This window comes from Eubalaena glacialis, chromosome 14 (genome assembly GCF_028564815.1).
Source record: "Eubalaena glacialis isolate mEubGla1 chromosome 14, mEubGla1.1.hap2.+ XY, whole genome shotgun sequence".
Classification (NCBI taxonomy): Eukaryota; Metazoa; Chordata; class Mammalia; order Artiodactyla; family Balaenidae; genus Eubalaena; species Eubalaena glacialis.
In genome coordinates, this window is record NC_083729.1 from 2,223,486 (window position 1) to 2,251,126 (window position 27,641).

Genomic DNA, 27,641 nt, shown 5'->3' on the forward strand with positions numbered 1-27,641 from the left:
CCTCTGTGCGTATCAAGTGTCAGTTATAAGGACTCAGAAGAAGAATCTGGAGGAACACATCCGGAGTCGTGACCGTTGTCACTGCTGGGCAAAGGGGATGTCGCGGTGGAGGTTTAAGTCGGCACCCGAGAGAGAGACAGACAGAGAGGGAGACAGACAGACAGAGCGACAGGGAGAGAAAGAGGCACCAAAGCACTGAGAGCCGCTCCGGGACAGCGGCCACCACGGCCCCCGAGCGGGGCGGGTGTGGTGGCCGGCGCGGCCTGCACACTGTCACTCGCTGTCCCGGTTCCCGGAACTCCCGTCACTGTTTACTGCTTCTCCCTCCCTTCAGGAGTCAGCGTGCTGCGAGGCTCATCATGAAGCGGGCCCTGGCTCTGATCGGCCTGGCCTTCCTGTCGGTGCTCCGGGCTGGGGGCGCTCAGCAGACGGTGGACGACACCTGCTCCGTGCAGATTCTCGTCCCCGGCCTCAAAGGTAACTTCCGCCGCCGGGCCTCCCGGAGGTCAGGGCCTCCCGGGCAGTGGCGGCTGACGCAGCAGCGCTCATCCCGCGTCCCCGGGCCGGCTCGGGGCCTGGCCGCGGGCAAATCTGCCCCGTCGATGGCCCTGGTCTCCCCTTCTGTAAAGTCCAGGGTCAGACTGTACGTGGCGTCCACACTGTATTCAGGCGAGGGATTCTGTAATTCTGAAACCAGACGTTCGTGTGCAGCTCGGTCCTCTCCGCAGGGACCCTGTAAGGCGTCCGAGGTGTGTCCCAGGCACTGCACACGTCACCTCCAGCGCCCCTCAGGGTGAGATGCTCTCATTGTGCAGATGAGGCCCGTCCAGGCTCAGGGAAACTTAGCAATTTGTCTAAGTGGGTTGCGTAGCTCTGAAGCCTGGGCTCCTGTTACGGTTCCTGAGAGCTCTTTATTCCTTCTTTGAAAAATCAAAAAAACTTCTCCTGTGCTTTGTCTGTAATTCACCTCCAGGGGGAGCTGGCTCTGCAGACCAGGGATGGGTGGGCACCAGCACAGGGGGAGGATCTTCACTCAGAAAGTCACCGGGTTCTACCGAGCACGGGCAGGAGATCCCAAACCTTGCGGCTCCCAAGCAGGACCAGCTCCGTAATTCGAGGGGCCCAACGCAGATGAAAATGTGGGGTCTCTTGTTTAAAAGAAAGTATTTCAAGACGGGGACAGGGTGCCTCCACCACATGGGGCGAGCTTGCCCCTTGGGCCTCGTGCTCCCAAGAGCAGCGGGCAGGGTCCCGCATCCCCAGATTCCACTCTGCCCCTCCTGCCCCTCTAGGGCTGCGTGTGCTCTTAGTAACGAAGTTACACGGCCGTTTGTTTTCTGCTCCTAAAATTACTTGGGGCCTCTGAAGCACACAGCTCCTGACTCTGGAGCGAATCTCTGATAACCTGGGAAACATACACCAGGACGAGGCCCTAAAGAATGGTTTAAACATATATTTATTGTTATAGAAACAGTCAGTAATTTTTATTTATTTATTTATCATTGTTCCTTTTTTGGCTGCACCGCAGCTTGTGGGATCTTAGTTCCCTGACCAGGGATTGAACCCGGGCCCCCTGCATTGGGAGTGTGGAATCTTAACCACTGGACCGCCAGGGAAGTCCCAGAGTCAGCAACTTTAAACAGTCTCTTCCTAATCCCATTAAAAATATACAAATACACAGAAATAGGAAAAACTCTAGACAGAGATACACTGGCATGCTAGCAGCCGTGCTTCTCTGTGAGCACGGAGTTGTGGGTGTCTGGGAAAGCTCGCTCCAGATACTCTACTGTTTAGCCACACTCACAATTTAGATATAAAACCGGGACACTATCAAGATTCAGATGTCTCTGGGTTTTCAAGTACATCTTGAGGGTACTCTGAGACAGATGCTTTCCGAAATCTGCGTTGGTGACCATTTCTGCTGCATCCAGATTAAGGGCGTTCCGACCCGCGTGCTCGGCGGGTCCCCTGCAGTGCTTCCTTCTCCGAGGGTGGCCCGCTCCAGGGACACCTCACCTCCTCTAAGCAGTGATTTCTCACCACCCAACACCATGCTGTGGTCGGTGATGAGCCACTGTATTGCCAGGTGGGGGCATGGTCCCCAGAGAGCCGACCTGCTGTCACCCTCCTGCTCCTCCCCCGTACGCAGACGGACTGCAGACACGATGTGGGCCCTTCAGCGGAGGGGTCTGCCAGGGAATCCGCGGGGCCCCTGCTCTCCAAGGCTCATCTTCTGGCAGGTGGTCAGACAGGCTCCCAAGTGGTGCTGAAGCTGTGCGGGATGTTTGGGGCCATGGGCAACACGCAGACCACGTGCTACCCACAGCGTGTGTTCTGGATCCAGCATTTCAGTGGCAGCATCGTTTCACACGTCCGGTTTCACGCTAGTCTGTCAACACCAAAGCGGCGATTTTAGTGGAGAAACTTAGTGTATTTATGAAAGCTCCTAGAAACTGGATATCTTGTTCTTTTTTAAATTTCCAGCTTCGTTGGGGCTGTAACTGACAAATAGAAGCTCTGTCTATTCAAGGTGTACATCGTGATGCTCGAATAGGCAGGTACCTTGTGAACTGGTTGCAGTCACGTTGATGACCACACCCACCTCACCTAGTTACCCTCTGTGCGTGTCTTGTTCTGACGCAGAAGCGTGGGTCAGCGAGCGTTCCTTCTCTGTGATGAGAGGGTGCTGACCCGAAACAGAGGAGGGGTTTCACTGTTCTGAGTTTTACGTTGGGCAGCAGGGGCAAGAGTGGAGGAGAGAAATCTACGGCAGCAAAGCAAGTTTGGGGCTTCTAAGCAGCAAAAGTTCAGGTCCATGTAGATGTGCGTCCCCTGCAAAGTGAAGATTGGCATCACGGCAGAGCTCCTTCCCTGGATCCGCGTCTCGTGCAGCGTGGGGCAGCGGCGGGCCGGCCGCCCTCTGCCCAGCGCCTGGTCCCACTCAGCTCCTCCTCAGGTCAAGCGCCGACCTTGAGGACATTGTGTGCTGCTCACAGGGCACATAGAGCAGGATGCCCCCGGGAGCAGAGGGAGATGGGCACAGTGCAGAAACGGGGGGCTGCTCCATCCCAGGCTCTTCCGTGTCACTCAGTCAGGGTCTTGGGGGACTTAGGACTTTGCACTGCCCGATGGGTGGAGCTTCAGCATCACACCCAGCCTCAAGGCACAGGGGCGGGCGTGCTGCCTCCTGCCTTCTCCGAGTGGCTTGCCAACCACTAAGCGCGCTGGCCACACAGGGAGCCAGGCAGGGGATGCGGGCTTCGCAGGCCACACTCGCCCGGGTGTGCCCGAGAGCCAGGGCAGTCTGTGAAAGGTCTGATTACAGCACACGTGCCAGGGCCTGCCTTGGTCAGTGGAGGTAAACACAATACAGGCCCCGCCCTTAAGATGAAAGAGGCAGGTGAGTGGTCTCCATTTGTTCATCAGACACGTCAGGGTTACAGGCCCCACCAGGCCAGGCTCAGCCTGCGAGGGAGGAACCAGTGCCCGTTTCCTTAGAGACGGAGCCTGGAGGTGGCAGGCGGCCTGGGGGGACACGGCGCCCGGGCTGCTTCCGGCCCCTCCTGGTGCTTCCTCCTCCGAATCCACATTGGGCTTCAGAATCCTTCTCAACATGATTCCAGGCAGCCTTCTCCTTGAGAAGAAAGTCATCTGCTATTACAGACCTGAAAGTAACACATTGTCTTTGTATTTGGAGAGAGTAACAACTCATTTTGATGGAAGAGCAGTCTTTTCTTTATGGCTGGAAAAATGGGCTGTAGGTAGGAAAACATTGGTGTGTATTAGCAAGGCTGCTGCTCAGAGATTTTTAAAAGGGCATCGTTATTCTTATAGGTTTTATCAAATTAATTGAAAGAAGGTTGATAAAGCCAATAGTGTGACTAACGCACGCATTTGGGGATTTCACGCTTCTGAAATGCTGCTCTGGGCCCGTTCCCTCCTCAGCTCTGGTCTCCCTGCCTCTTTCCCGTCCTGACTGCTTTCTCTTCCAGAGGAGGGTCCAGCAGGGGACGTGGCCTGCTTGTTCTCTGATTAGGGTTTTGCTGCCCGGAGCTGGAGAGCTGGCTTGTTGCCTGTCTCTGGCCTGGCTCTTCATCGTAAAGTGGACGTGATCCCTGCCTCACGGGGCAGGCCGGGGGGGAGGTTAAATTATGGAACTAAGCGAATGGCCGTGTGTGAACCCTAGGAGTTTATCTTAATCTATAGAAGAAGCTGGTGGGTTTGCCTGGTGTTAATTTTCCATGATTACTGACAGAGCCGCTGTGCGGTGCAGGGCTCTCCCGGCTGCTCCAGGAGACGCAGGCGGGCACGATGTGGACCCTCCGTCCACTGGGGGCAATGGGACGTGGGCACTGATAATGCTCGCCTCTGGCCTGGACCCTGGAAACATGATTCTCACTGTCCTCCCCTGACGCAGGCATGGGGCCACGGTAGTTTCCTCCCTAAAGCCTGGCGGGGGCGTGCGGTGGGCCGTCCGTGCGAGGTCTGAGCGCTGTCTGCTCCCGGCCCTCCCGGCTTGTCCCACCTCACCTGTGCAGGTATCCCTTTGTCTCCTCAATCTCTGCCTGGCTGCATCTTCCTGGTTCAGCAGGTCTCCGTTAAAAGCCACTTCATCAGAGAGGCCTCTTCTGCTCTCAGTCTAAATTACAGCCCTTTTGTTGAAGTTATTGCTTCATTTTATTCTCGTACCCTGTGTTGCTAATGACAATTCTGTGTCAATCTAATTCTCATTCACATGCGTGCAGTCTTTAAAAATTCCTTTGCCTCGTGGCGCTTATAGAATTTTCTCTTTATTCTTGAAGTTCTGCGTGTCACTCTGACACATCTGAGTTATTTTCCCTCATTTTTTTCCTGCTGGCACTCTGTGGGCACTTGCATTGTGCTCTTTGGTGATTTTCCTTAGTGCCGGGAAATCATAGCTATTAAATCTTCACGGCTATTAAGGCTTCAAATGTCTATTCTCCTTTTCTGGAATTCCTGTATGATGGATGTTGGGATTTGTGGGTTTTTTTCTTCAATACTCAACTTGATAACTTCAAAACTGAAACAAAACTTTCCATCTCCTTCTCTCTCAGTGTTGCCGTGTAGACAAGTTCTTCATCCTAATTATTTGTCTCATGAATTAGTTTTTATCATTGGCCATTCTGTTACTCAGCCTGCCTATAGAGTAACTTGTTTCAAAAATGTATTTCATGCATGAGATTCCCTAGTTGGTCCTCTTTCATTGCCGCTTGCTCTTGTTCATAGGTGCCTGTTCTCTCTCGTCTTTATGAGGCTATTCAGTGTCTTTCACAGTCAGATTCTGGCTGCCCCGTTGAGTCCTGTTTCCTGGGTTGTTACTTCTTTTTTCACGATGTTGGTTTCTCTCCAATGTCTGCTGATTCTTGATGGTGAGATCAATCTGTTGGTCGGTATTTCTTGCTAGATTCTCAGTTCTTCTCCAAATATTACTACTGTGATGATTTCCTTTCTTTTTAAAAGATAAGAAAAAAACCCGAGAACTACCCAGAGATTCAGGGGCCCATGTGTGCCAAGTGTGTCAACCGCCCTTCTGCAGTGGTTCATGGAGCTGTCACAGCGGTGACAGGGGGTGGCAGTAACATGCCAGCCCTGCATTCCAGGTTGTAATGGCACTTGCTTTGCTTGTCTCTTTGTTTCCTTACGTTTAAATGGAATGCCCCCTCCCCTTAAGGCCAGATTGTCAGTTTGGGGGATTTCACTGGGGAACCTGTAATCTCAGGGAAGCCTCTTACCAAATGAAGGCGCGTGTAGAGAATTTATGGAGAACGAAAGTTCGCTTGAATGTTGGCCTGCTTTGTGCACAGCTAGGCAGGTGCATGTCAGCACCCACACCCACTCGTGGGAGGCAGATACCTCAGGGAGCTAGATGAGGCCACGAGATGATGCCTGTGGTTCAGAGCAGCGTCCTTATCACGGGAGAAAAGAGATCCAGTGAGGGGATGAGGAGCAGCTTCCGGGACAGTCAGGTGAGCAGGTGAATCCCGCACAGGTGGGTTGACGGTCACGGCCGACTAGGCAGAGGCAGCAGTGTAACCAGACCCCTGGGGTCCAGGTGCAGGCCTGTGGGGAGGAGCTTAAAAACGGGACATTATTTATAACCACATTTGGCTATTGGTGGTTTTGATGTGGGGAGGAGCTTAAAAACGGGACATTATTTATAACCACATTTGACTATTGGTGGTTTTGATGTGGGGAGGAGCTTAAAAACGGGACATTATTTATAACCACATTTGGCTATTGGTGGTTTTGATGTGGGGAGGAGCTTAAAAACGGGACATTATTTATAACCACATTTGGCTATTGGTGGTTTTGATGTGGGGAGGAGCTTAAAAACGGGACATTATTTATAACTACATCTGGCTATTGGTGGTTTTGATGTGGGGAGGAGCTTAAAAACGGGACATTATTTATAACTACATCTGGCTATTGGTGGTTTTGAATCTCCTTTGAGAAGGGAAGTATCATAACGGACTCTGTGTTTTAGGAGGATGGTTCTGGGGTGGATTGGAGTGGGGGGCAGCGGGGGGGACCGGGAGGGGCCTTGATGTCCCGTCAGAACTCCGTCCTCTGCTCCCACCGTACCCTGTCCTGCTCGGACAGGGTGTCTCCACGGTTGTTTACGACCTGTCTCCTGCCCTGAGCCGCGTGAGGGCGGGCTGGTGGTCCACTCACCTCCAGAACTGCGGAGACTCGTGGCTGAGCGTGGAGCCCCCGTGGGGATCGGGAGGGGGCGGCCGGTTGGACTTCGCAGAGCTGGGCGGATGCTTGCACTTATCCGATGAGGGAGACGGAAAACCAGAGATGACCGTGGGGCTTGGAGCTTGGAGTCTGGGAGACTCAGTGTCTCAACAGCAGAAGCAGGAAAGTCCACAGAAGAGACTCACTTCTGGGGAAAACCATCAGGTCGACTTGGGACGTGCTAAGGGTGGGGTACCGGGGAGACTCCACAAACAGCCCGTTTCCCCGTTTCGGTTCTGAACAAAACAGGAAATAAAGCAAAATGTGCCAAAACATGGTCAGGATCTGTGAGGAAGGCTGGGGGAGTGTGTAGCTTAGGCTGAGAGCAGGACGCACCTGCCAGCGAGCCTGAACCGGGTGATGTGCTCACCTGGTCACAGGTGTCCCCGTGCGGGAGGACCCTGCCCCTGAGCAGCAGTGTACCCTCTGGGGGGTGCTCACACTGAAGGGACAAGGGGACGCCGACTCGTGTGCCCAAGTTTATTCTTCCTGAGCGTACTGGCCAGACAAGGGAAGAGAGAGGCCAGCACGGGCGGTAAGGGGCAGCAGAGCAGCCATGGTGGGTCCTGGGGAGCCTGTGCACCAGAGGGCAGACTGGGAGCCAGCCCAGAGGGATGGATGGAGAGAGGGACAGACGCATTCCCGGAGGGAGCGAGGAGGCAAGGAAGCAGAATCCTGAGGAGAGACCTGGGGAGGGAGACCTAGAGCCACGAGTGGGAGCAGGTTGGGAGGAAGGCGTGAAACCCCCCGCGGGTGGGGTGGGAAGAGGGAGGCCAAAGGGCCTGGCTGGCGGCACAGACGAGCAGCTTTCTCTGGTCGTCCCTCTGTACAGACACTGGAGCCCGGCGCTCAGAGCAAGGTCCTAAAGGCATGTGACTTCTTCCACAGGGGATGCTGGAGAGAAGGGGGACAAAGGTGCACCAGGACGGCCTGGAAGAGTCGGCCCTACGGGAGAGAAAGGTACCTGCTGCCCCTGGGCCCCAAGGGCACAGCTGGGGCACCCGCTCCTGCGAGAGCTGTTGGTGGGGAGCGGGGCGGGGGGGGGGTGCGTTCGAGAGGAACCTGACACCTGTGTAGGTCTCAGGACTGAAGCAGGGCACAGAGAGGGCCCTTTAAACGGCTCCCTGGTTCTGGCCTGCCCGGCACCGAGAAACAAAGTGCCTCCTGGGTGGTGTGCCTAACTGGATGGTTGTGTGTATGGAAATTCAGCGCTCGCTTGGCCTCAAGTGCAAAATGGGGATCATTTGTGATCGTCACACATATAAGTGCAATTATGAGGGTGTGCAAACAGCGATGGAGGCGTGTGAACAGTGATGGAAACAGTCATGCAGGTGTGCAAAGGAGAGAGAGCACAGATTTGGGTGGGGCACGGGGGGTTACACCGTGGCCTCCCATTTTTGGCTAACGGACCCTAGTCACCTTGAATCTGTTTCCTCATTAGGAAAAAAAATAGTGTCGTTCAGCCTGCCTCCTGGGGTTGTGCTGAGGCTTACAGAAAATAGATCCTACCTAAAAAAGTAGCTACGTGGTACATGGTGATGTCAGTAAATGTCATCATTAGGATATACTTACTTTTGCTGCTTTAAAGTCTGTGAAATCCTTAAAAGCTGTGTTTGGAAGTGCTTTGTCAACGCCTGCACACTATTCTATGAGAACAGGCGCTGAGATTATCCAGCCCATCCCCACCCAGCCTCACAGCATCGGAGTTAGGTTGTTCTTGTAACAACGCAGATAAAGGTTGCTATGTTTTTAAGTCCATGCACTGTTTTTTCATTTTTAAATTTTTATTTTCTTTTAATGTTGGTTTTTATTTTTGAATTAATTAATTAATTTATTTTGGCCACGCTGTGAGGCATATAGGATCTTAGTTCCCAGACCAGGGATCGAACCCGTGCCCCCTGCATTGGGAGCACTGAGTCTTAACCGCTGGACCACCGGGGAAGTCCCAGTTTTTTCGTCTTTTGAGGTGTGATTTACGTACGTTCTCCTTTGAGAATATACCATCAGTGAGGTTGGCAGCTGCAAATGCCTGTGAAACCCTGGTCACAGTCAAGATCCAGAGCACTTCTGTCACCACCATCCCTCCATCAAGCCCAGGTGCTGATTTTTATTTCTTACTTTCCCTTTACTCATAACAAATTAATTAAAAGAGAAAAGAACTGTGCTCCTGGTTCAAAGTTCAAAACATACAGAAATTATTCACAGTGACTAGTCTCCTTCCCCTCCCCACCAGCAGCCCTCCCCACTGACAACCACTGTTAGGTTTCTTTATCTTCACAGAGATATTTTGTAATGGCCGAGTGAACTCTATTCTTTCCTGCTTCTGTACAAACGATTGCAAAATGTATGTAATGTTCTGCATTTTGTTCTTTTCATTTATCCGTGTGCTTGGAGATCATTCATTCTATAGGAGGACATGCAGGTTTTGCTTGCTCTCGCCTGGAGACATTGTGTCCATTCTTTACCTAACTGGTCTATTACTGCAGATTTACAGTTCCCTAGGGCCTTGCTGCAGTGAGTGAGTAATCTTGTAAATGTCATTTTTAATGTGTGCGACTACAGCCTGAAGATAAATTCTGGACAGAGTAATTGTTGATCAAAATGCACGTGCATTTGAAATGTTGGTGGATATGGCCTTCCAAAAGGATCGAATCCATTTACCCTCTGTTTATTGAAGTGCAAGATGGCTGACCCCTTCACCCTCCCTGCCTCAGAAAGCTGCCAGTCTGGTAGCCGTGGAAGGCCACATCAGTGTGGCTTTAACTTAGCCTCTCTTATCATAAATGAAGTCAGCTTATTTTTCAGGTGTTTAAAAGTCATTGGTATTTCTTTTCTTATTTTTCCTTTTTGAGGATTGTCTTTTCCTGTCTTTTTAAAAACGGTTCTTGGGTTCTTCTTCTTTTTTTTTTTTAATTTTTATTTATTTTTCGGCTGCGTTGGGTCTTCATTGCGGTGTGTGGGCTTCTCATTGCAGTGGCTTCTCTTGTTACGGAGCATGGGCTCTAGGCGCGTGGGCTTCAGTAGTTGTGGCGTGTGGGCTCAGCAGTTGTGGCGCACGGGCTTAGTTGCTCCACGGCATATGGGATCTTCCCAGACCAGGGATCGAACCCGTGTCCCCTGCGTTGGTAGGTGGATTCTTAACCACTGCACCACCAGGGAAGTCCCCCTCTATTGTCTTGTGAGGACAATGTCACATTTCACAGTTAGGAAGCAAATATCCCCCTATTCTGGATGGTCACAAATTCATTTTCATGATGCCATTTCATTGATTTTTTTTTTTTTTTTCCTTTGTCTGAGCTGTGCAGCATGTGGAATCTTAGTTCTCTGACCAGGGATTGAACCCACACCCCCTGCAGTGGAAGCGCGGGGGTTTTGCATTGATGTTTTTTCAAAGTAGCGATGTTTGAGCTCAACGCACATGCAGCAGGAAATGCCTAATTTCATGCCAATGTGGACCCTTGGCTGCTCTCTCATCTCTGTCACTAATGTCACCAACATGTAGCTCTCTCATCGCTCTGTCATCATCATCATTCTCTCTTATTCTCACTCTTGAAAAGGCAGGACAAGCACGCAGAGACTATAAATGCTGTTATTATAGCATCTGAATCTCCTGACGAGGAAGAACGTTGCTGGGAAGGCAACAGCCTAATTCATTGCGTTTTCCTGTCATTAACCACTAAGTTGAGTGCTGTTACGTGCTGAGGTCTCGGGGAGGCCACTTGGAGCCCCAGAGTCAGAGGGGGAGAACAGATATGTGGACCCTGGAGGGTAAATTGAGGCAGAAAGCTGCGGGGCAGTGTGGAGGGGAATTTGGGCTGGATCGAGAATCTGTCTTGTTTCAAGTTTTTCTAACATGTAACAGTAAGGTGTGCTCATGATAGAAAATTTATATATATATATAAAAGTGGTGAGAAAAATCAGGCATAATAAAATCATCCAGAGATAACCACTTATTTTGGTATCTTTCCTTTTTCGGGGTGACTTTTCTTGCTTTGTTGTAATTATTTTGTGAATATAAGTTTGAACCTATTTCTTAAATTTAATGCCAAATTTTAGTGTAAGTATTTCTCATGCTATGAAATCATTTTGATGAATGTCTCCTATCCATGGGTAACTTAAAACTCCACTGGGAGTGGTACGTCCGAGAGCAGAGTCCTGTGTGTGATTAGGGCAGGAGAGGGGAGCCTGGGCCGGCCCTTTACCGTCCCATTGACCTGCCTGACAAGGAACCTGCCAGGCCAGGAGGCGATGGGGCAGTGATCACCGGGCTTGCCAGGGGTCTGGCTTTGCCACTGACAAAATGAGCAGGTTTGGTCTGGGGTCTTTGCTACTTTGTAGAGTACAGAGAACAAGTCAACCCAAGTGGGATATATTTGGATTATTGAATAGTGGGATAGTTATGTAGAAATCTAGGAAATATCCGGTTTTGGATGACCTTTAAAAAGAGGACTGGCCATGGCATGATAGAATATAAGAGAATAAAATAGGATACAAGAACAGACATGTGATTGACTAAGATGTTTACAAAAAGATGAAGAAAAAGGATGGAAAAGAAATTAATCAAAATATTAGTAGTAGACATTTCTGGGTTATAGGATTATGGACCTTTAAATTTTCTTCTTTAAATTTTTCTTTACATTTTCTCCTGTCTCTATCTTTGGTGTTCCCAACAATGTGCATGAACTATACTTTTGATGTTAACAGGTATTTTGAAAGGTTGCTGTGGCCGTGGCCCTGGCCTGTTGGCGATGTAGGCTCACCTGGAGGCCCAGGTGAGGGTTTGTGAGCTCTGGCGGTCTCCCATACACTCATGGGGTCAGCATGGCTGCACCTGGGTTCGTCGGAGCCCGGAAACTGAGAGCTGCGGCCAACCTCAGAAGCGCTAGCGCAGGTTCAGTGTGGCGAAGCTCGAGGCGGGCCGTGCTCGGGGCCTCAGGTGTGCTGGGAGACGACCTCAGCTCCAGGACGCCCCAAGGCTCCTCACTGGAACCGCTCTCCCGCAGGGATGCGGGATTCTCCCGGCCCCCTTCCCATCCTCCTCCATCCTGCTTTCGTGGAGGCGTTCCCAGCAGTGCCCTGCTCTTAGCGGATTGCAGCTACTGCCCGGGGGCCCTGTCCCCCACGGAGAGCAGTGACCGCTGCAGGGCGGGGGGCTGGGGAGACTCGCCTGGTTTCTGCCTCAGCTTGGCTTCTACGAAGAATGGCAGTGGGCTGGACCTGGGTACCTGTCCAGAGGCTTCTGAAAGGGGTTCCTGGGATGAGGGCTCCGGGGTGGGAAGGGCAGGGTGCGGGCGGGGCAGACCCGCTCAAGGCCAGCCGTGCCGCTTACCAGCTGTGCTGGCTTCACACCCGCGCTTCCAGCCCGTGAAGGCAAAATAATAACGTAGTCGCTATCAGTCCCTATTGTTTATTAAAGGATGAAAGCTGGGAACTTGGGAGCAGCAAGCCTGGCGCACGGTGGGCCCTCGGGCAGCTGCCTTGTTCCCACATCCGAGGTGTTCCAGCCCCACGCCCACCGGCATTGAACCTGAGGGGGGCCTCGCTCACCCCAGACAGGACCCTTTCACGAGGGCCCCTTCAGAGTCACCTGGGACCATTCAAAAACGGTTATTTCCACTCGAGGCTGTGTTGGTATTTCCCCGGGCACTACATGAAGCCAACTTAAATCCTCAGTTGTGTTTATGGAGTGCACTGACATCATTCACACTTGATTTTCATTGTTTAGAAATTATTTTCACCGGAATTATTTTTCCCCTGTGAATTTTCACGGACTCCTTGAACGGTTTTTTTTTTTTTAAGAATCAATTTTATTTATTTATTTATTTTTTGGCTGCGTTGGGTCTTTGCTGCTGCGCGCGGACTTTTCTCTAGTTGCGCCGAGCAGGGGCTACTCTTCGTTGTGGTGCGCAGGCTTCTCATTGTGGTGGCTTCTCTTGTTGTGGACCATGGGCTCTAGGCGCCCGGGCTTCCATAGTTGCAGCACATGGGCTCAGTAGTTGTGGCTCGCGGGCTCTAGAGCACAGGCTCAGTAGTTGTGGCACACGGGCTTAGTTGCACCGCGGCATGTGGCATCTTCCCGGACCAGGGCTCGAACCCGTGTCCCCTGCATTGGCAGGCGGATTCTTAACCACTGCGCCCCCAGGGAAGTCCTCCTTGAACAGTTTTAACGTTTTATTTTTTACCTACCTCACATCTTCCCAACTCTCGCCTCTGCCATCCTGAGCTCTTCTGAGAGTGTCATTATTTGTACCTGGTTGAAAATTTCAGCTCTAAGTTGTATAGAGAGGACTCTCCCATCAATTTTTAGTTAATGACAATTTTTCCCTGTGTAGTTTTAGCCAGCGTCAGTTTTATTTGGTGATGGTTATTTCTACCAGTAACATTCTTTATGACACTGTCAGAAGACTAAAAGTTCTTATTTACTTTCTTGCTAGTTTATGAAAAAGCGTGAGTAATTCCCTGCGGATAGTCCAGAATTCCTCACTGGTGTCCCAGCTCCCTGGGTTTTTGCACATTTCCATTTCCCCCGCGGGACCCTTTCCTTCACTTACCACCTCGCTCCTGACTGGAGTGTTCACGTCCCATCAAGGACCTGGCCCTTGGAAGGCTCTCAATCAATTGTTTGTAAAACATCTTGACATTCAATGTCTTGGGATGTCTCTGAAGTCTGTGGCTGACCTGTCTGTGGCTGAGGCCTCAGGTGGGCCTAACCTGCTCCTCCCCAGGTTCTAGAGAAGTCTGCGGGCCGAGGCTTCTGCACACGCCAAGCTGGGTTCATTCCCTGCTGCCTACTGAGCAGACAGCTCTGCTCTGAGGATGCTTCTCAAACCATGGGGACCAGCTGGGCCTGGAGTTAAAATGCAGCTTCAGCTTTGGTTTGGGGGGGCGGCCTGAGATGGGCAAGTCCGTTGGCCGGCGCCGGGGCTGCCGATCACCGGGTGCTGTGTGGGGTGGGATTGCAGGTTGATCGCGAGGATCTGGACACCCTCCACCGGGCGCCCTTCTCACGTCAGCTTCCACGGAATGCAAGCCGCGTCGACATGGGGCTGCTGCAGGGGGGCTTCCTCTTCCGCTGATTTGCCTTGTGTTGGGGGGTGGCCTCTGGTCACACACTGAGCAGCGCCCCTGCTGAGAACTCAGAACAGCTGTAGGAGAAAGCGCCAGAAAGCTGACAGCTGCCTTTTCTGGAATAACAGAGACAAGGCCAAGGGCCGGCAGAGCCCCCGCTGTCGCTGTCCATTGTCCTTTATTGAAATGAGAGCTGTCCCCACACTGCCAGAGTGCATGCTGCGTGCACACAGCAGGAGCTGGCTTTGCTGACACGACCTGCTAAAAGCGCGTGGTCCCGGCTTTCAAGGCTCCTAGTCCCCAGACACGCAGCTAAGAGGCCGCCGGGGCCCTGGGCGCAGAAGCTGGGGACCCACCTGGCCTGCGATGGGGCAGGGCGACCCTACGTCAGGACGGGCTTTCTGGGCTCTGTAATGTGCACATTATCTCCATTAAAAGTCGCTGAGGAAGCTGGATGCCAAGTGCTCTTTCTGCCTTGTCTCCTCTTCAAAGGACGCTGTGAGATCTTCATTAAAATTAATAAGAATTAGCAGCCCGCTGCGAGCTGCCCCCGTCCCTTGTGCATGTCCGGAGGACACATGTGCGCTAGCACACTTCTCATAAGCGGGACGGGATGGGAAGGGCTGGCACCGCGGCCACAGCTCCCTGGGAGCCGCCACCGCCAGCTCTGGAGACTTAAAGGGACCGGATCTGAGTGTGTCTGGTGCGTTTCCAATCATCCCACACCACCAGGGTGGGGAGATTTGTTTGGTTTTTGCAAAAAGCTTCTTGTCATTTGGAGAAGCAAGAGGAGGCGGGATGAAGCCAGCAGGGCTCTTGTTCAGATCCAGTCTCCTCTAGGCTGGCAACCACACTGCTTTCCTGCTGCTTTCCAAGGAGTGTCTGCGAGTTAAAGCAAGTCAGCATCGCAGACGACCTTGGGCTGCCCTCAAGTAGAGAGTGTGTGGACATCTCAGGGAACTCAATGGTTCTTGCTTTTTCTTCTTCTCCAACACACCCCAGAGGTAGAATATTCCTATTAGGAACGGCAGCCCACACCCTTGACCTTGTGTGCAGGGCCACGGTGCAGGGGCCTGCTGTAGGCTCCTGCTTCCAGCTTTCAGCCCGAGTGCTGTGAGGATGAAAGGTTTGCTTGGTGTGTGTTTGTATGTTTGAACATGCTGTTTGTGTGTATGTGTGCATGTATGTGTGAATGTAGATATGTGTGTATGTGTATATGTATATGCACATGCATGTGTATGTATATATGTACATGTATGTGCATATTTGGAATGCATGTGTGCATATGTATGGGCGCACATATGTATATGTGTGCATATGCGTATGTATGTATGTGTATATATGTATGTGAATGTGTGTGTATGTGTGTATGTGTATATGTATGTGAATGCATGTATGTGTGAATGCATGTATGTGTGCATGTATATGTATGTGAATGTGTGTATATGTGCATGTGTGTATATGTATGTGTGTATGTATGTGAATGCATGTGTATGTGCATGTGTATATATGTATGTGTGTGTATGTGTGTGAATGTGTGTAGATGTGCATGTGTGTATAGGTGTGTGAATGTGTGTAGATGTGCATGTGTGTATTTGTGTGTATGTGTGTGTGAATGCGTGTATATGTGCATGTGTATATGTATATGCATGTGAATGCGTGTATATGTGTATGTGTGTACATGTATGTGAATCCATGTATGTGTGCATGTATGTATATATATGTGTATATGTATGTGAATGTGTGTATATGTGCATGTGTGTATATACTGTATGTGTATGTGTGTATGTATGTGAATGCATGTGTATGTGCATGTGTGTATATACGTGTGCATATGTATGTGAATGCATGTGTATATGCATGTGTGTATATATGTATGTGTGTATATGTGTGTGAATGCGTGTATATGTGCATGTGTGTATGTGTGTGTATATGTATGTGTATGTGTGTATATGTGTGTGAATGCGTGTATATATGCACGTGTATGTATGTGAATGCGTGTATATGTGCATGTGTGTATGTGTGTGTATATGTATGTGTATGTGTCTATATGTATGTGAATGTGCGTATACGTGCATGCATGTATATGTGTGTGTATATATGTACGTGTGTATATGTGTGTGTACACGTGTGTGTGTGCATGCGTTGCCCAGCACCAGCAGGCACCCACAGGTGGTGGCTGTTGTTACTCTGACCCCCCCCTTGGGCAGGACTGATGGCTGGGAGCTGTGCACAGCGGGGCGCTGGCCGTGCTGGTGGGGGTGACCGTCCGCATCAGGCCCAGCTGCCCTCAGCGCCTAGCCTTCTGCACAGAAGCCCTCTTGTGAGGTCATCAGGGGGCGTTGTGAACCAGGTCTCCTCCGGTCCGAGGGCCCAGGCCGTGGGCCCCAAGGGTGCAGGGCTGAGCAGGGACAGGGCAGGCCTGGCCCCTGAGCGGCTCCTCACAGGTGAGCCGGCATCACGGGAGGCTGGGTGTCGGCTCTGCTCTCTCTGGTTTCCTATTTCCCACCTTTTGGGCCCCGGGGAGGGTCGTTTGTCTCCCACGAGCCTGCAGCATGCTCTCAGGCCCGGCCCTGGAAGTGCAGCCTTGGCTTGTGGCTGGGTGTGTGGAGACCAGGCCGCTGCCCCACAGCTGAGGTGAGGGCTTGGGGCCCTGGGTGTGGCCAGGAGACCTGGGCCGATGTCCCATGCTCAGCGACCTGAGGGGTAATGCCACTTTGCAGGTGAGGAAGCCGAGGCTCCGAGGACTGAGACTCACCCAAGGCTGCGTGGGTGGAGGGCTGGGACCCGGGCCTGGGCTGCCCGATTGCAGGCTGTGCCCTGGATCACTGGACACCAGTCGTACTAGCTGCATGAGTGGTGGTGGGCAGCACCACCCCTCTGATGCCAGTTTCTCTTCTTCTGGGGCAGAGGGAAAGTGTACCAGTCAGCTGGGGCTGCCGCAACAAACATGGCAGATGTTTATTCTCTCAGCCCTGGAGACTGGAAGTCAGAGACCGTGGTGTCTGCAGGGCTGGTTTCCCTGAGGCCTCTCCCCGTGGGGCGCAGATGGCCGCCTTCTCCCTGTGTCCTCACGAGGCCTTTCCTCTGTGTGTGGCTCGCTGGGTGTGTCTTCCTCTTCTTACAGGGACACCACTCCTATCGGATTAGGCCTTCACCTTTCTGACCCCATGTAACCTTAATTACCTCTTGAAAGGCCATCTCCAAATATGGTCACATTGGGGGTTAGGGCTTAAACGTATGAATTTTGGAGAACACACAATTCAGCCCATACCAGGTGGTAATGGCAATAACACTGTGAGGTTGAAATCCATCAGTACATGTGGACACGCTTTCCTGGCACACAGTGTACCTGGAAGTATTCTAATTTATCTCTGAAAGTTGGAAAAACGAGCAGAACTGCCCCAGATTGCAAGCACCTCTATTGCTAACTCCAGTTTGCTCCTGGCAGCAGCAAGCAGTGGGTTACCATGGAATCTCAACCAACCTCCAAAGAGGGCTGCCCGCGGGGTCTGGTCCCGTCCTGCTCCAGCTTTGGGGCCCCTGGAATCACCCAGGGATGTGTTAAAATGCAGAATTTGGTGCTTGAGCTGGTGGGGCCTGAGGCTCTGCATGCTTGTGCAGATCCGGGGGGTCATGGGGGACACGGATCGCTCCTGAGGAAGCAGCTTCCCAGCTCGGAGGGTCTGCCTCCAAATGACAGTTATAGTGGCCAACACTTACATCCACCTGCTACGTGCCAGATGCCCTTCCCGACGGTGCTCGCGTTTCCCTCAGCGCCCAGTGAGATGGCTCCGTTATGGCTATTATTAGCCCCATTATGTAGGTCAGAAATGCACAGAGATAGCACAGCCGAATGACAGGGGGAGGATCGGCTGGGCCCCAGGGCCCGAGCTCTAAGCCTTGTGCACACGGCGCTGCGGGCCCGGAGTCTCAGACAAGCTGTTATTACAGGACACCACTTTGCAGAGAGAAAACTGAGGCGCAGAGAGATTCAGCCTCGAAGGTAGAGCTGGGGCACAGACCTGGGGCTGCCTGACTCCTAGCCTTGGCCTGCACGGGTGACCTCCTGCAGCTCCAGCCTTCTCACATCGCAAACCGCAGGGGTCTCCAAGCCCAGTTCTGGAAGCAGCGGCATCCGCAGCACTTGGGAGCTCGACGGGGATGCCCCACCTGGACCTGTGGACTCCCCCCTGGGGCGGGCCCAGCTGTCCGTGGTGACGAGCCCCCGGGGGACTCCCACCCTGAGGTTTGCAGACCTGCAGCGCCTTCGTTCCCCGCCTTGGGCTTGGGCTCGCTGCCTGCCCCCATTCCCCTGCCCCGTGAGCTGCTGGCATCCAATTGATTTTCTATGCGTGTGCCTGGTTTCTCGGAGCCCCCTATGGCAGGGGCCGCGTCCCACACTCCTCCAAGGGCAGGAGCTGGGCTCAGTACCTGCTGGGGGCAGGTGCCACGTGTCAGCAGCAACCTTGAATTAGTGGTAAAGTTCGGCTGTGCAATTGAGAGATGGGCTGAAAGCCAAAGGCTCTCCAATCATCCTCGGGTTATGACTTATTGACCACAGCAGGATGTGTGCTAGACCCTGACTGCATCCTCCAGCAGATGCAATGAATCATGAATTAATCGTCTGCTAAGTTGAGAGATTTTATGCGGGGTCGGGGGTGAGGGGGCAGCACTTTACCAGTTGTTTTTGATCGCAGGTGTTTCCCCTCCAGTGTGCTCCTCCGAGCCTCCTTACCCTCTGCCTGTCTGCTTGGGGCGGCAGGAGCCGTGCGGGTGGGAGCAGAGGGGTGGGCAGGTGTTGTTTTGAGTTCCCCTCTGCGGGGAGGGGTCTTGGGGAGAAGTGACCCCAAGGTTGGTAGGAGGCCCACACTCTGTTCTCACCTTTTCTAGGTGGAATCTTAGCAAACAGCAGAGTCTTCAGGTGATGGGTTTGCACTCACACCCAATCTGCCCCAATCTGCCCATTAAAACGTGGACCAGACTCCTCTGCAGTGTTGGGTCTTCTGAACGAGGAGGCGTGTTCCCCGGGCAGGAGGCCACTCTCCAGACTCTGGCGACCCTGCCCCCTCCAGTGGGAGTTCAGTGGGATCCACATGCTGGGGACCATCCACCCAACTCATTACTGTAGGTGCAAATCCCTCGGACTCTGTGTCTCTGCCTTCCTGTCTGAAGGTATGGTTGGCCTGGGGGTCTCTGAGACCTCCTCCCGCTCTGGGCACTGTCTTCGTGGGACTGCCCGATGGAGCCCGAGCTTAATCCAGTTTTTCAGGTCTGCATGTCCCCGTAAGGACGCCACAGCAAGTGTCCCAGCAGACCCTGCTGAGACGGCGTGAAAACAAGCCAAACCACCCCATGATTTGGCGAGATGTGAAAGTAAGAAAAGCATGAACACGGAGGTCGCCTCGACACTTATCCTGCTCAGCCCAGCTTCCCCAGGGCTCACGTTGACCCCAGGACCTCAGGAGGGGCACAACGGAGAGTTAGGGACGGGAACGCTGGCCTTTTGAAGGAAAGCTGTTCGGAAGGAGGATGGCGGCCAGGGGCCCTGGAATGACAGCAGTAGCCGAGCGTGCGTTCCAGGGACGCGGGCTTTTCTCTGGGACACTTTGCAAGAGGCTGAGCAGAGAGTCTGCGGTCGTCTTTGGGCTCAGATCACACTAATGGGCTAGAGGGTCCGGACAAGTGGCTCGGGGGCCATAGCCAAACACCACAGACACGGGGGCTTAAACCCCTGACTCTGATTTCTCACGGTTCTGGAGGCAGGGGTCCCAGAGCAGGCTGTCTGCACGGTTGGGGTCTGGGGAGGACCCTCTTCCTGGCCTGCAGACGGCCGACTTCTGGCCGTGTCCACAGATGGTGGGGAGAGAGGATTCCAGGCTGTTCATCCTCTCATCGGGGGACGCATCCCGCCCCCATGACCTCCTCTAACCCTGACCCCCTCCAGATGCATCACATGGGGGTCAGGGCTTCAGCATATGAATCTGGGGGGCACGTCATCCCGCAGCAGGAGGGGAGAGTGGTCAGGCCTGCTTGGGGGCACGATGCTCCTGTGTGGGAGCAAAGACAGGGTGGGGAAGCTGAGGGGAAGACTTCAGGGAGAAAGCAGTTTAGACATTTGAAGGACTGTCTGTGGACGGTGCATCTCTCTGGCTGCAAAACCAGAACTGCTGGGTGCAAGGAGCAGGCGGCAGCTTTCGAGTTCCTGCAAGTCACTGAAGGAACACTTTTCTATGGCTGGAACTGCCTCAGGACGGCTGCGCTGGGGGGGTTCACTTAGAGCCCCAGGGGCCTCTGTGGTCCCGTCTGGCCCAAGAGCTGGATATCCTGTTCCTCCTCCAGCGATAAAGTAAAGCCCCTCACCATATCCTAAGAGTGGAATATTTACTAAATAAATACTTACTTAGTAAATATTTTAGCATGTATCACTGCAAGGCAGTGCTTATCAATGATTTCAGCGCTACTTCTTTTTCTGGATTACCAATAGGGTGAGTGCAGTTGATTGACTGGCTGGCTGACTGATTGAAAACTGTTTTTTTCCTGTTATCTTTTCCCTCTCACTGCTCTGCCGTTTTCCTGTTAGAGAATTAATCAGGTTGAAATGCTGTCATAACGTGACACAGAAAGGCTATATATTCCTCGACCCTGGAAGGACCAGTCAGGAGATTGAAGCAGGGCCGGGCTGTCAGGGTGGCTGAGAGGGGAGGGCAGGGCTGGCCCAGCTGACGGAGCCCAGACGGAGCCGGTACCCGACCGCGGCTGCCCCAGCGAGCCCGGCGCTCCCCGTCCCGCCCAGCCCTGCAGGAGCTGTCTGCACCCGGGGTCCTGCTTCCTCACCTCCCACCCCAGCCTCTGAGACCCTCCGGGTGGTCCCCGTCCTCGTCCTGTGGCTTCTCTGGGCTTCTTCTGACAGTTGTCGGCACCTCCCTCCCTCTCTCGCCTCCCTCCTCAGACCAGCGGCTCGCCTTCCTCAGTGCGGTGCTCCAGGGTCCCCGGACTGCTCTTCCCACGGGGGGCCTTCTCGCTGGGCCCCCTGGTGCAGGTCTGTGCACGCGGGGCCCCCGGGCTCCATCCCCACCCCAGACGCAGTCCCCGCAGGCCTGCCGGACACCTCTCCTCGCTCGTCCCGGGCATTTCGACCTCAGGGTGCCGTCTTCTTGCCCCTTCTCCCTCCTGCTCTCCAGGAACGGGCACCCCTACCCCCCAACGACCAGGCCAGAGGCTTGGGCACCACCGTCCCCTTCACCCTGACCCTCCCTCACGCTGGTCATTCAGACGTGGTCGTTTCTGCCTCTGAGACGTTTCTCAAGTCTGGGAATTTCTCCCTGCCCTCCCGACACTGCTTCCCTGGGCCACCTCCAGCTGGTGCCGGTCTCGTCCCTGTCCAGGTCTTGTACATGTGTGACCAGAGGCATGGTGACATGGTCCTGGCTGGTGGCTCTCTTCTCCCCAGCTCCCGGATGCCTCCTCAGAGCCCTGGGCATCTCCTGTTACAGTACTAGTGGTGTGAGTTACCACCGGCCGCTTATCTCCCCGACCCCCCCGCAGACTCTGAGCCCTGTCACTCCTGTGTCCCCAGCATCACGCACCGTACACGGTGTCCGGGGCAGGAGTCACCTCGTGGCGGGACCAGGTACTTGACCCGGGCAAGCGCTTAACCCCCGTGAACCCCATCTGCGCGATGACTCCCTCCTGTAACCAAATAAGAGAACATATGTGCGCGTGCTCTGTGCCAGACACTTCACCCTTGTGCGAACGTAAGCCGGCTTTGGGTGGGGCGTCTGCATCTCTGCTGTGGTTCGCCCCTCAGCCTGTGTTCTGTCCTCTGAGCCCCACCTGGCCTGAGCTGTGCGAACATCACAGAACTAGGACTTGCTGGCCGGAAGAGCTCAGCCTAAGGCTCTTGGTTGAGTTGAGGACATGGGGATGTACCGCGTGGCCTCCTCTGTTCTGTAGTGTGTGTGACTTTAGGGGAGGTGTGTCTTCCTTTGGGAAATACATCAGCAGGTGACATGAAGAACCTTCTGGGGTCAGTCGATACACGACCTTGGAGAGGTTAAACAAGAGTTGTAACGTGTCCGGTCTCCTTGTGTGTGTGTGTGTGTGTGTGTGTGCGCGTGCGTGTTCACGTTGGGGGGGCACACAGGAGGTGTACTCATTACCTGTGCCTCGACCAACTGTGATCTCATTGTTTTCCACAGGAGACGTGGGTGACAAAGGACAGAAAGGCGGTGTGGGGCGCCATGGAAAGATTGGTCCCATTGGTTCTAAAGGTACTTCCGACACACCTCCGCTCACACTCCCGCGCAGGCTCACCGCCCGGGCGCGTAGAGAGCAGCTGGTGGTCGTGTTGATTTTGTGCGCTTTATGCACGATAAGCTCTGTTCCAGCGTTTGCGTTCTGGGATCGATCAGACTTGACTGGGTGCCACCAGGTGGGGGGTGCTCCCTGCCCCCCAGGGTTCACGTGCTGCCTGGGGGAGAATCAGGAGCCCCAGTCAAGCAGCGGAAGGACCGGGCTCCGACACACTGTCCGTCCACCTGCAGCTCGGGTGACTCAGACTCTCTGAGGCTGGGCGGTGGCTCCCCATGAGCACGGGGGGCAGGAGGGTGACAGCGGCGTGGAAGCAGCGCCAGTGCCCACGCGACCCCGTTTGACCTGCACCACCCTAGAGGGTGGGCAGCTCGGGAGACTGTCCCCAGGGCAGTTCAGGGGTCGCTCAGCATCGCCCGGCTCTGCCGCGCCCCCCGCCCCCCATTCCGCACTCAGTCAGCAAGCGTTTTCTGAGCCCCTGGCTTGTCCTGCGCCCGTGCTGGACCCCAGAGGGCTCGGGGTGAAGGAGGCGAGGGCCCCCAGCCCCGTGAAGGGGTCCCCCAGGTCCTGTCATGGGTGCTGGCAGCAGGAGCCAGAGGCTGGGGGGCTGGGGGCTGGGAGGGAGTTTGGCTGTGGTCTGCTCTGCCCAGTGCGGTGCCCGCAGTCCTGTGCCCCATCCCCCTGCCTGGGGCTTTGAGCTGTGAGTAGGTCCAGGTGGTCAGTTCTGATCGATGGCACAGACCTCCCCTGGCCCAGCCCGTCCCTGGTGGGAAGGGTCCCTCAGCCAGGACCGAGACGAAGAGTGGGGCCAGCTCGGCGAGCTGCGTGTCTCCTCCCGGCAAATCCATGGGAAACACCTGCCCCGTGGATTCATTACAGAGCACACAGATCGATATGCATGATATAGAGAGGGATGCGGGTGCTTTGAAAAAGCTTAAAAAAATTGTGGTAAAATATTTGTAACATAAAATTTGTCACTTTAACTATTTTCAGTGTACAATTCAGTGACACTAAGTACGATTGCAATGTTGTAGAACCACCACCGCTATACATTTCCAAAATGTTTTCATTCCCCCAGAGAGAGACTCTGTCCTCATGAGGTAATAACGCCCCACACCGCTGCAGCCCCTAGCAGCCTCTAATCTGCTTTCTGTCTCTATGAACTTGCCTGTTTAGATATTTCATATAAATGGAATCATACAGTATTTGTCCTTTTGTGTCTTATTTCACTTGGTATAATGTTTCCAAGGTTCATCTATGTTGTAGCAGGTGTCAGAATTTCCTTCCTTTATAAGGCTGGATAATATTCTGTTGCATGGATGGACCACATTTTATTTATCCCTTCATCTGCTGATGGCCACTGGGGTTGTTTCCACCTTTTAGCTGCTGTGAAGGACGCAGTGGATACTGGCTACAAGTAGGGATGTGTGTGCTTTTAACATACAGCATGTGCTCTGGGTAAATGTCAGAGTCTCACCAGGGGACAACTTGCCAAGAAGGCCCTTACTGGGCTTAGCTCGCCTTATCTGCTCCATCTCTGAGACTGCCATCCTGGGTCCTCATCAAGATGATCCTTGAGTCATTTTCAAGCCCCTGATGTTGATAAAAGAAAAAAAGGAATCACTTGGTTGGAGACTGCTGAGCTCTCTCCATCCCCATCAAACGGAACATGACTCTCCAAGGATGTAGAAGTCGCTGCCCCTTCACTGTCCCAGGTCAGCTGAGAAGCTTAAGTTCTCTCAGGGGGAAGAAAGGTAGTGCTTTAGGAATCTTCCTGTGATTTTAAAATAAACGTCCATTGTCTGATTTTAGAGCAGCTAGAAAGCTTTGTTGCCATGATTTTCTCCTATCCCTTTGTTTCATAAGTTGGAAGAAACGGAGGGGCAGAGTGGCTGAGTCGTCTGTCCTGTCCACAGAAGGCTGGCGCCCAGGTGTCCTGGTGGCTGTGCCCCTGGGACACCTTGCTGCCTCTCAGAGAGGCACAGGGAGGACCGATCTCATCTTGACTCTGTTTGGATGAGGTAACCTCTAAGGTCCATCCGTCTCTGACGTTACCTGTTCTACCTGAATTTTCTTGCTGTGATGTGGGACGTGGAGAGACCTGGCGCTGGGTGTTAAGGATTTCCGAGATGATAGCGTGTTCTAGGAAACATGCTGGGTTTTCCAGAATTGACTTAAAGGATGCTCATCTGGTAATCTCTGAAGTCCCGTGACATGTGGATGTTCCACGTCACATAAACAGAGCCTGAAGAGTCAGTCGTCTACAGACCATTCCTGCCTACAGTTCACCGCAGAAGGGGGGTCTGGGAGAAACCGCAGGGCACTGCACATGGAGGAAAGAACATTGCTAGCTGGACATTTTGAACTCAGGGGACACGCCCCACCCCTGCTTCGTGACTTTGGTCTTGCTTCTCTTTTCCAGGTGAAAAAGGAGATTCTGGTGACATAGGACCCCCTGGCCCTAATGGAGAACCAGGTATGGCATAAAGGGTCCAAGGACTTTTTTAGAAATGTATTAAAATTGCACTTTTAAAAAGTATAAATCATGACATAAAACTTAAGAGGCTGGAAAAAGCGCGTGTAACTGACACACCTTCCTCGTGCATCACACCCTCCTGTGGACTATTTCAATATCTGCTTTCCTGCTACCTATGAACGTTTTCATTCCCGTTCAGGGCTGTGGTCTGCGCGCCCACTGTGTGTTATCATACCTCATCACGATCCGGCTTAGATACACGCATCCTAAAGCGCACTTTCCTCCTTTCCTACTGCGTCTCTGGGAGTGTCAGGACCCCCTTCTCCTCACCACCAGCTTCTCTGAGAAGCACGCCCGTACTTTCTGGCTCATCTTCCTCATTCTGGGTGTCCTTGCAGCCGACTCCCCACAACCCTCCTGTCACCGCGGACCCCGGCCCAGCTCAGGGGACTTAACCGACTTCCCTGCCGGCCGTCCCTCCCTGGTGCCAGGAGACCGGGCCGCGGGTAGCCCCCGTCCTCTCTGCCTGCCGCCCTGTTGCCCCTGCTTCTTCCTCTCTTCTCAGAGGAGCTCTGCCTGCTCCCCTTTCTTCTTTCTCCGTGTGGCACAGCCTGCTCCCCACTCCAACCCCACCCCTGCTCCCCGGGGTTCGGCTGCACCCGCCCCCCGCCCACCTGCCCAGCACGCACCTGCACCCCGATGTCACCCAACCCTGTCCCCGCCAGGTTCAGGCTGTCTATGCGCAGTGTCCCCAATCCCCCACCGGACTGTCCCCCACGTCTGTGTCCTGTTCCCGCCACCATCACTCAGGCTCTTGTGGCCTCTCAGCCCCGTTACTGAAACGCCATCCTAACAGGTCTGGACCTTCTGGTCCTCGTCCCCACCACGTGTGACCACAGGAGACACTTCACAGATACTAGATTGAGGGGGAAGATACAGTGTCTGAGCCCCTTGGGTAGGCCCTTCTTGCGAGCTGAGGGGACCTGTCAGGTTGATGCCGGTTCCATCTCTCCAGCAAACATGAGTGCCTCAAACCTCAGCGAACTCAAAGACAGCGTGTATCTCAGAAAAAGTTCCATTAAAAAAAAAAACAAACACCCAATCACACCAGCATCGTTCCAGGTGCCCGCGTGTTGGGGACTGTTTGGGTTCTAAGTGGCGGGGGGGGGCTGAGAGTTTGGAAGACGGGCCAACACCAAAGAGTGTGTCCAGCCTGGAAAGGCAGGCGGAGAGCTTCGCACGATGGAGTTTCTCAGGAAGAGGCGAGAGGTCCTGCCCCTGTGCTCACAGAGTCAGCACAGAGGGTGCGCGGGAGCCGGCGGCCCCCCCTGGTCCGGGGCAGAAGCCGAAGCCAGCAGCGCCACCATGGGCGACGGGCCCCCCAGACGCTGTGACGGCCGAGTGGCATTCTGGAAGGTTCCTGAGCGCGTGGAGCTCTTCGCGGCAGGAAGGTTAGGGTCCTCCCGGGGGGGCCAGGAGGAAACACCTAAGCTGAGGCAAGGCTGGCCACGCCGGGATGACTGAGCATCACCCCACGGGTCCAGCCCCACCACTGGCCTCAAACGTCTTGTCGTCTCTCCCCCCGCGCTGTCACTGCCCGCAGTCTTCCCGAGGCGACTGTCCTAGCTCCCTGCTCTCGCCCACCCGTCTCGCCGCCATCCTGCCACTGATTTCCTCCTACGGCGACCAGAGCGAGATGGTGAAACGTGAATCCGACCTTGGCGCCCCTGTGAAAACCCTTCCGCTGCTCCTTGCCCTTAGGATCAAGTCTGAAATCTCCATTGCAGCCTCAAAGGCCTTCGTGTCTGTTGAATCACCTAGCATGTTGGGGAGGGGGTGCCCCTTCCTTCTCTGAGCCCGCCTCTGGGTCAGTCCCATCACACGCCGGGCGCGGTCTCCGCAGGCATCCCGTGTGAGTGCGGCCAGCTGAGGAAGGCCGTCGGGGAGACGGACAACCAGGTCGCCCAGATCACAGCGGAGCTGAAGTTCATCAAACACGGTACGTGCTTCGCGGGGCGTCCCTGCTCCCGTGTCCCCCCGACCCCCGCCCGGAGGCAGAGCGGCCCTGGGTCTGCTCCCCGTGCACGCGTGCTGGGCTGGCGCCCCGGGCTTGCCGGGGACCCGCGAGCGCTCACCCTCCAGCCCCGCCCCGCAGCCGTCGCCGGCGTGCGCGAGACGGAGCAGAAGATCTACCTGCTGGTGAAGGAGGAGAAGCGGTACGTGGACGCACAGCTGGCCTGCCAGGGCCGGGGCGGCACGCTGGGCATGCCCAAGGACGAGGCCGCCAACGGGCTGCTGGCCGCCTACGTGGCGCAGGCCGGCCTGGCCCGCGTCTTCATCGGCATCAACGACCTGGAGCGGGAGGGCGCCTTCGTCTACGCGGACCGCTCGCCCATGCAGACCTTCAGCAAGTGGCGCAGCGGAGAGCCCAACAACGCCTACGACGAGGAGGACTGCGTGGAACTGGTGGCCTCCGGGGGCTGGAACGACGTGGCCTGCCACCTCACCATGCCCTTCCTCTGTGAGTTCGACAAGGAGAACGTGTAGCGGGGGCCCCGCTGCTCCGGGGTCGGCGGGCGCCCTCTGCCACCGGGTGGCTGCCGGCTGCCACCGCGGGTGGGAGGCTCTGCCCGCCGCGTGGTCCCCAAGCAGGAGTGCGGGGGCCCCGGTAAAGGCTCCTTTTCTGGATCTTAGAGAATGGTGCATGCTTAGGCGAAAAAGAAAAAAGAAAAAAAAAAGTGTTTCTGGGTATTATTTCTGAAGAACTAAAGTTTCATTATTTGTAGTGTAGACAAAATGTTCGTTATGTAATTATTACTCAGAATTGCTCTTGGCTTTGTGCAAAGTATGAAACGAGATCTTTAATTGTTACAACAGTTAAGTACAAACAATGGTAGTGAGGTCTTAGATGACTACCTTCCTTTTAATTTCTACATGGAAAAGAATCCTCTTAGCTTAGATCAATGCTTCTGTAAAAGTAGAAACAATTTTGCTTTGCTGCAAACCCAGATTTCAGGAAAAAGAA

At 54.1% G+C, this 27,641-nt stretch overlaps 1 protein-coding gene across 4 annotated transcripts; it reads left to right on the forward strand.

Annotated features, from left to right (window-relative positions):
* The first annotated feature begins 339 nt into the window (after window positions 1–339).
* On the forward strand, window positions 340–27,163 carry COLEC11 (collectin subfamily member 11). 4 transcript variants are annotated; one of them, XM_061211290.1, is made up of 6 exons: window positions 340–477; window positions 7,648–7,719; window positions 22,029–22,100; window positions 24,563–24,616; window positions 26,520–26,615; window positions 26,772–27,163. In XM_061211290.1, exons 1-6 carry the CDS (start codon window positions 360–362, stop codon window positions 27,161–27,163), a joined length of 804 nt encoding a protein of 267 aa, XP_061067273.1. In that variant the 5' UTR covers window positions 340–359. The 4 variants fall into 4 exon arrangements, with proteins under 4 accessions (XP_061067273.1, XP_061067274.1, XP_061067275.1 ...); XM_061211291.1 differs by lacking the exon at window positions 22,029–22,100; XM_061211292.1 differs by lacking the exon at window positions 7,648–7,719.
* The last annotated feature ends 478 nt before the right edge of the window (window positions 27,164–27,641 follow it).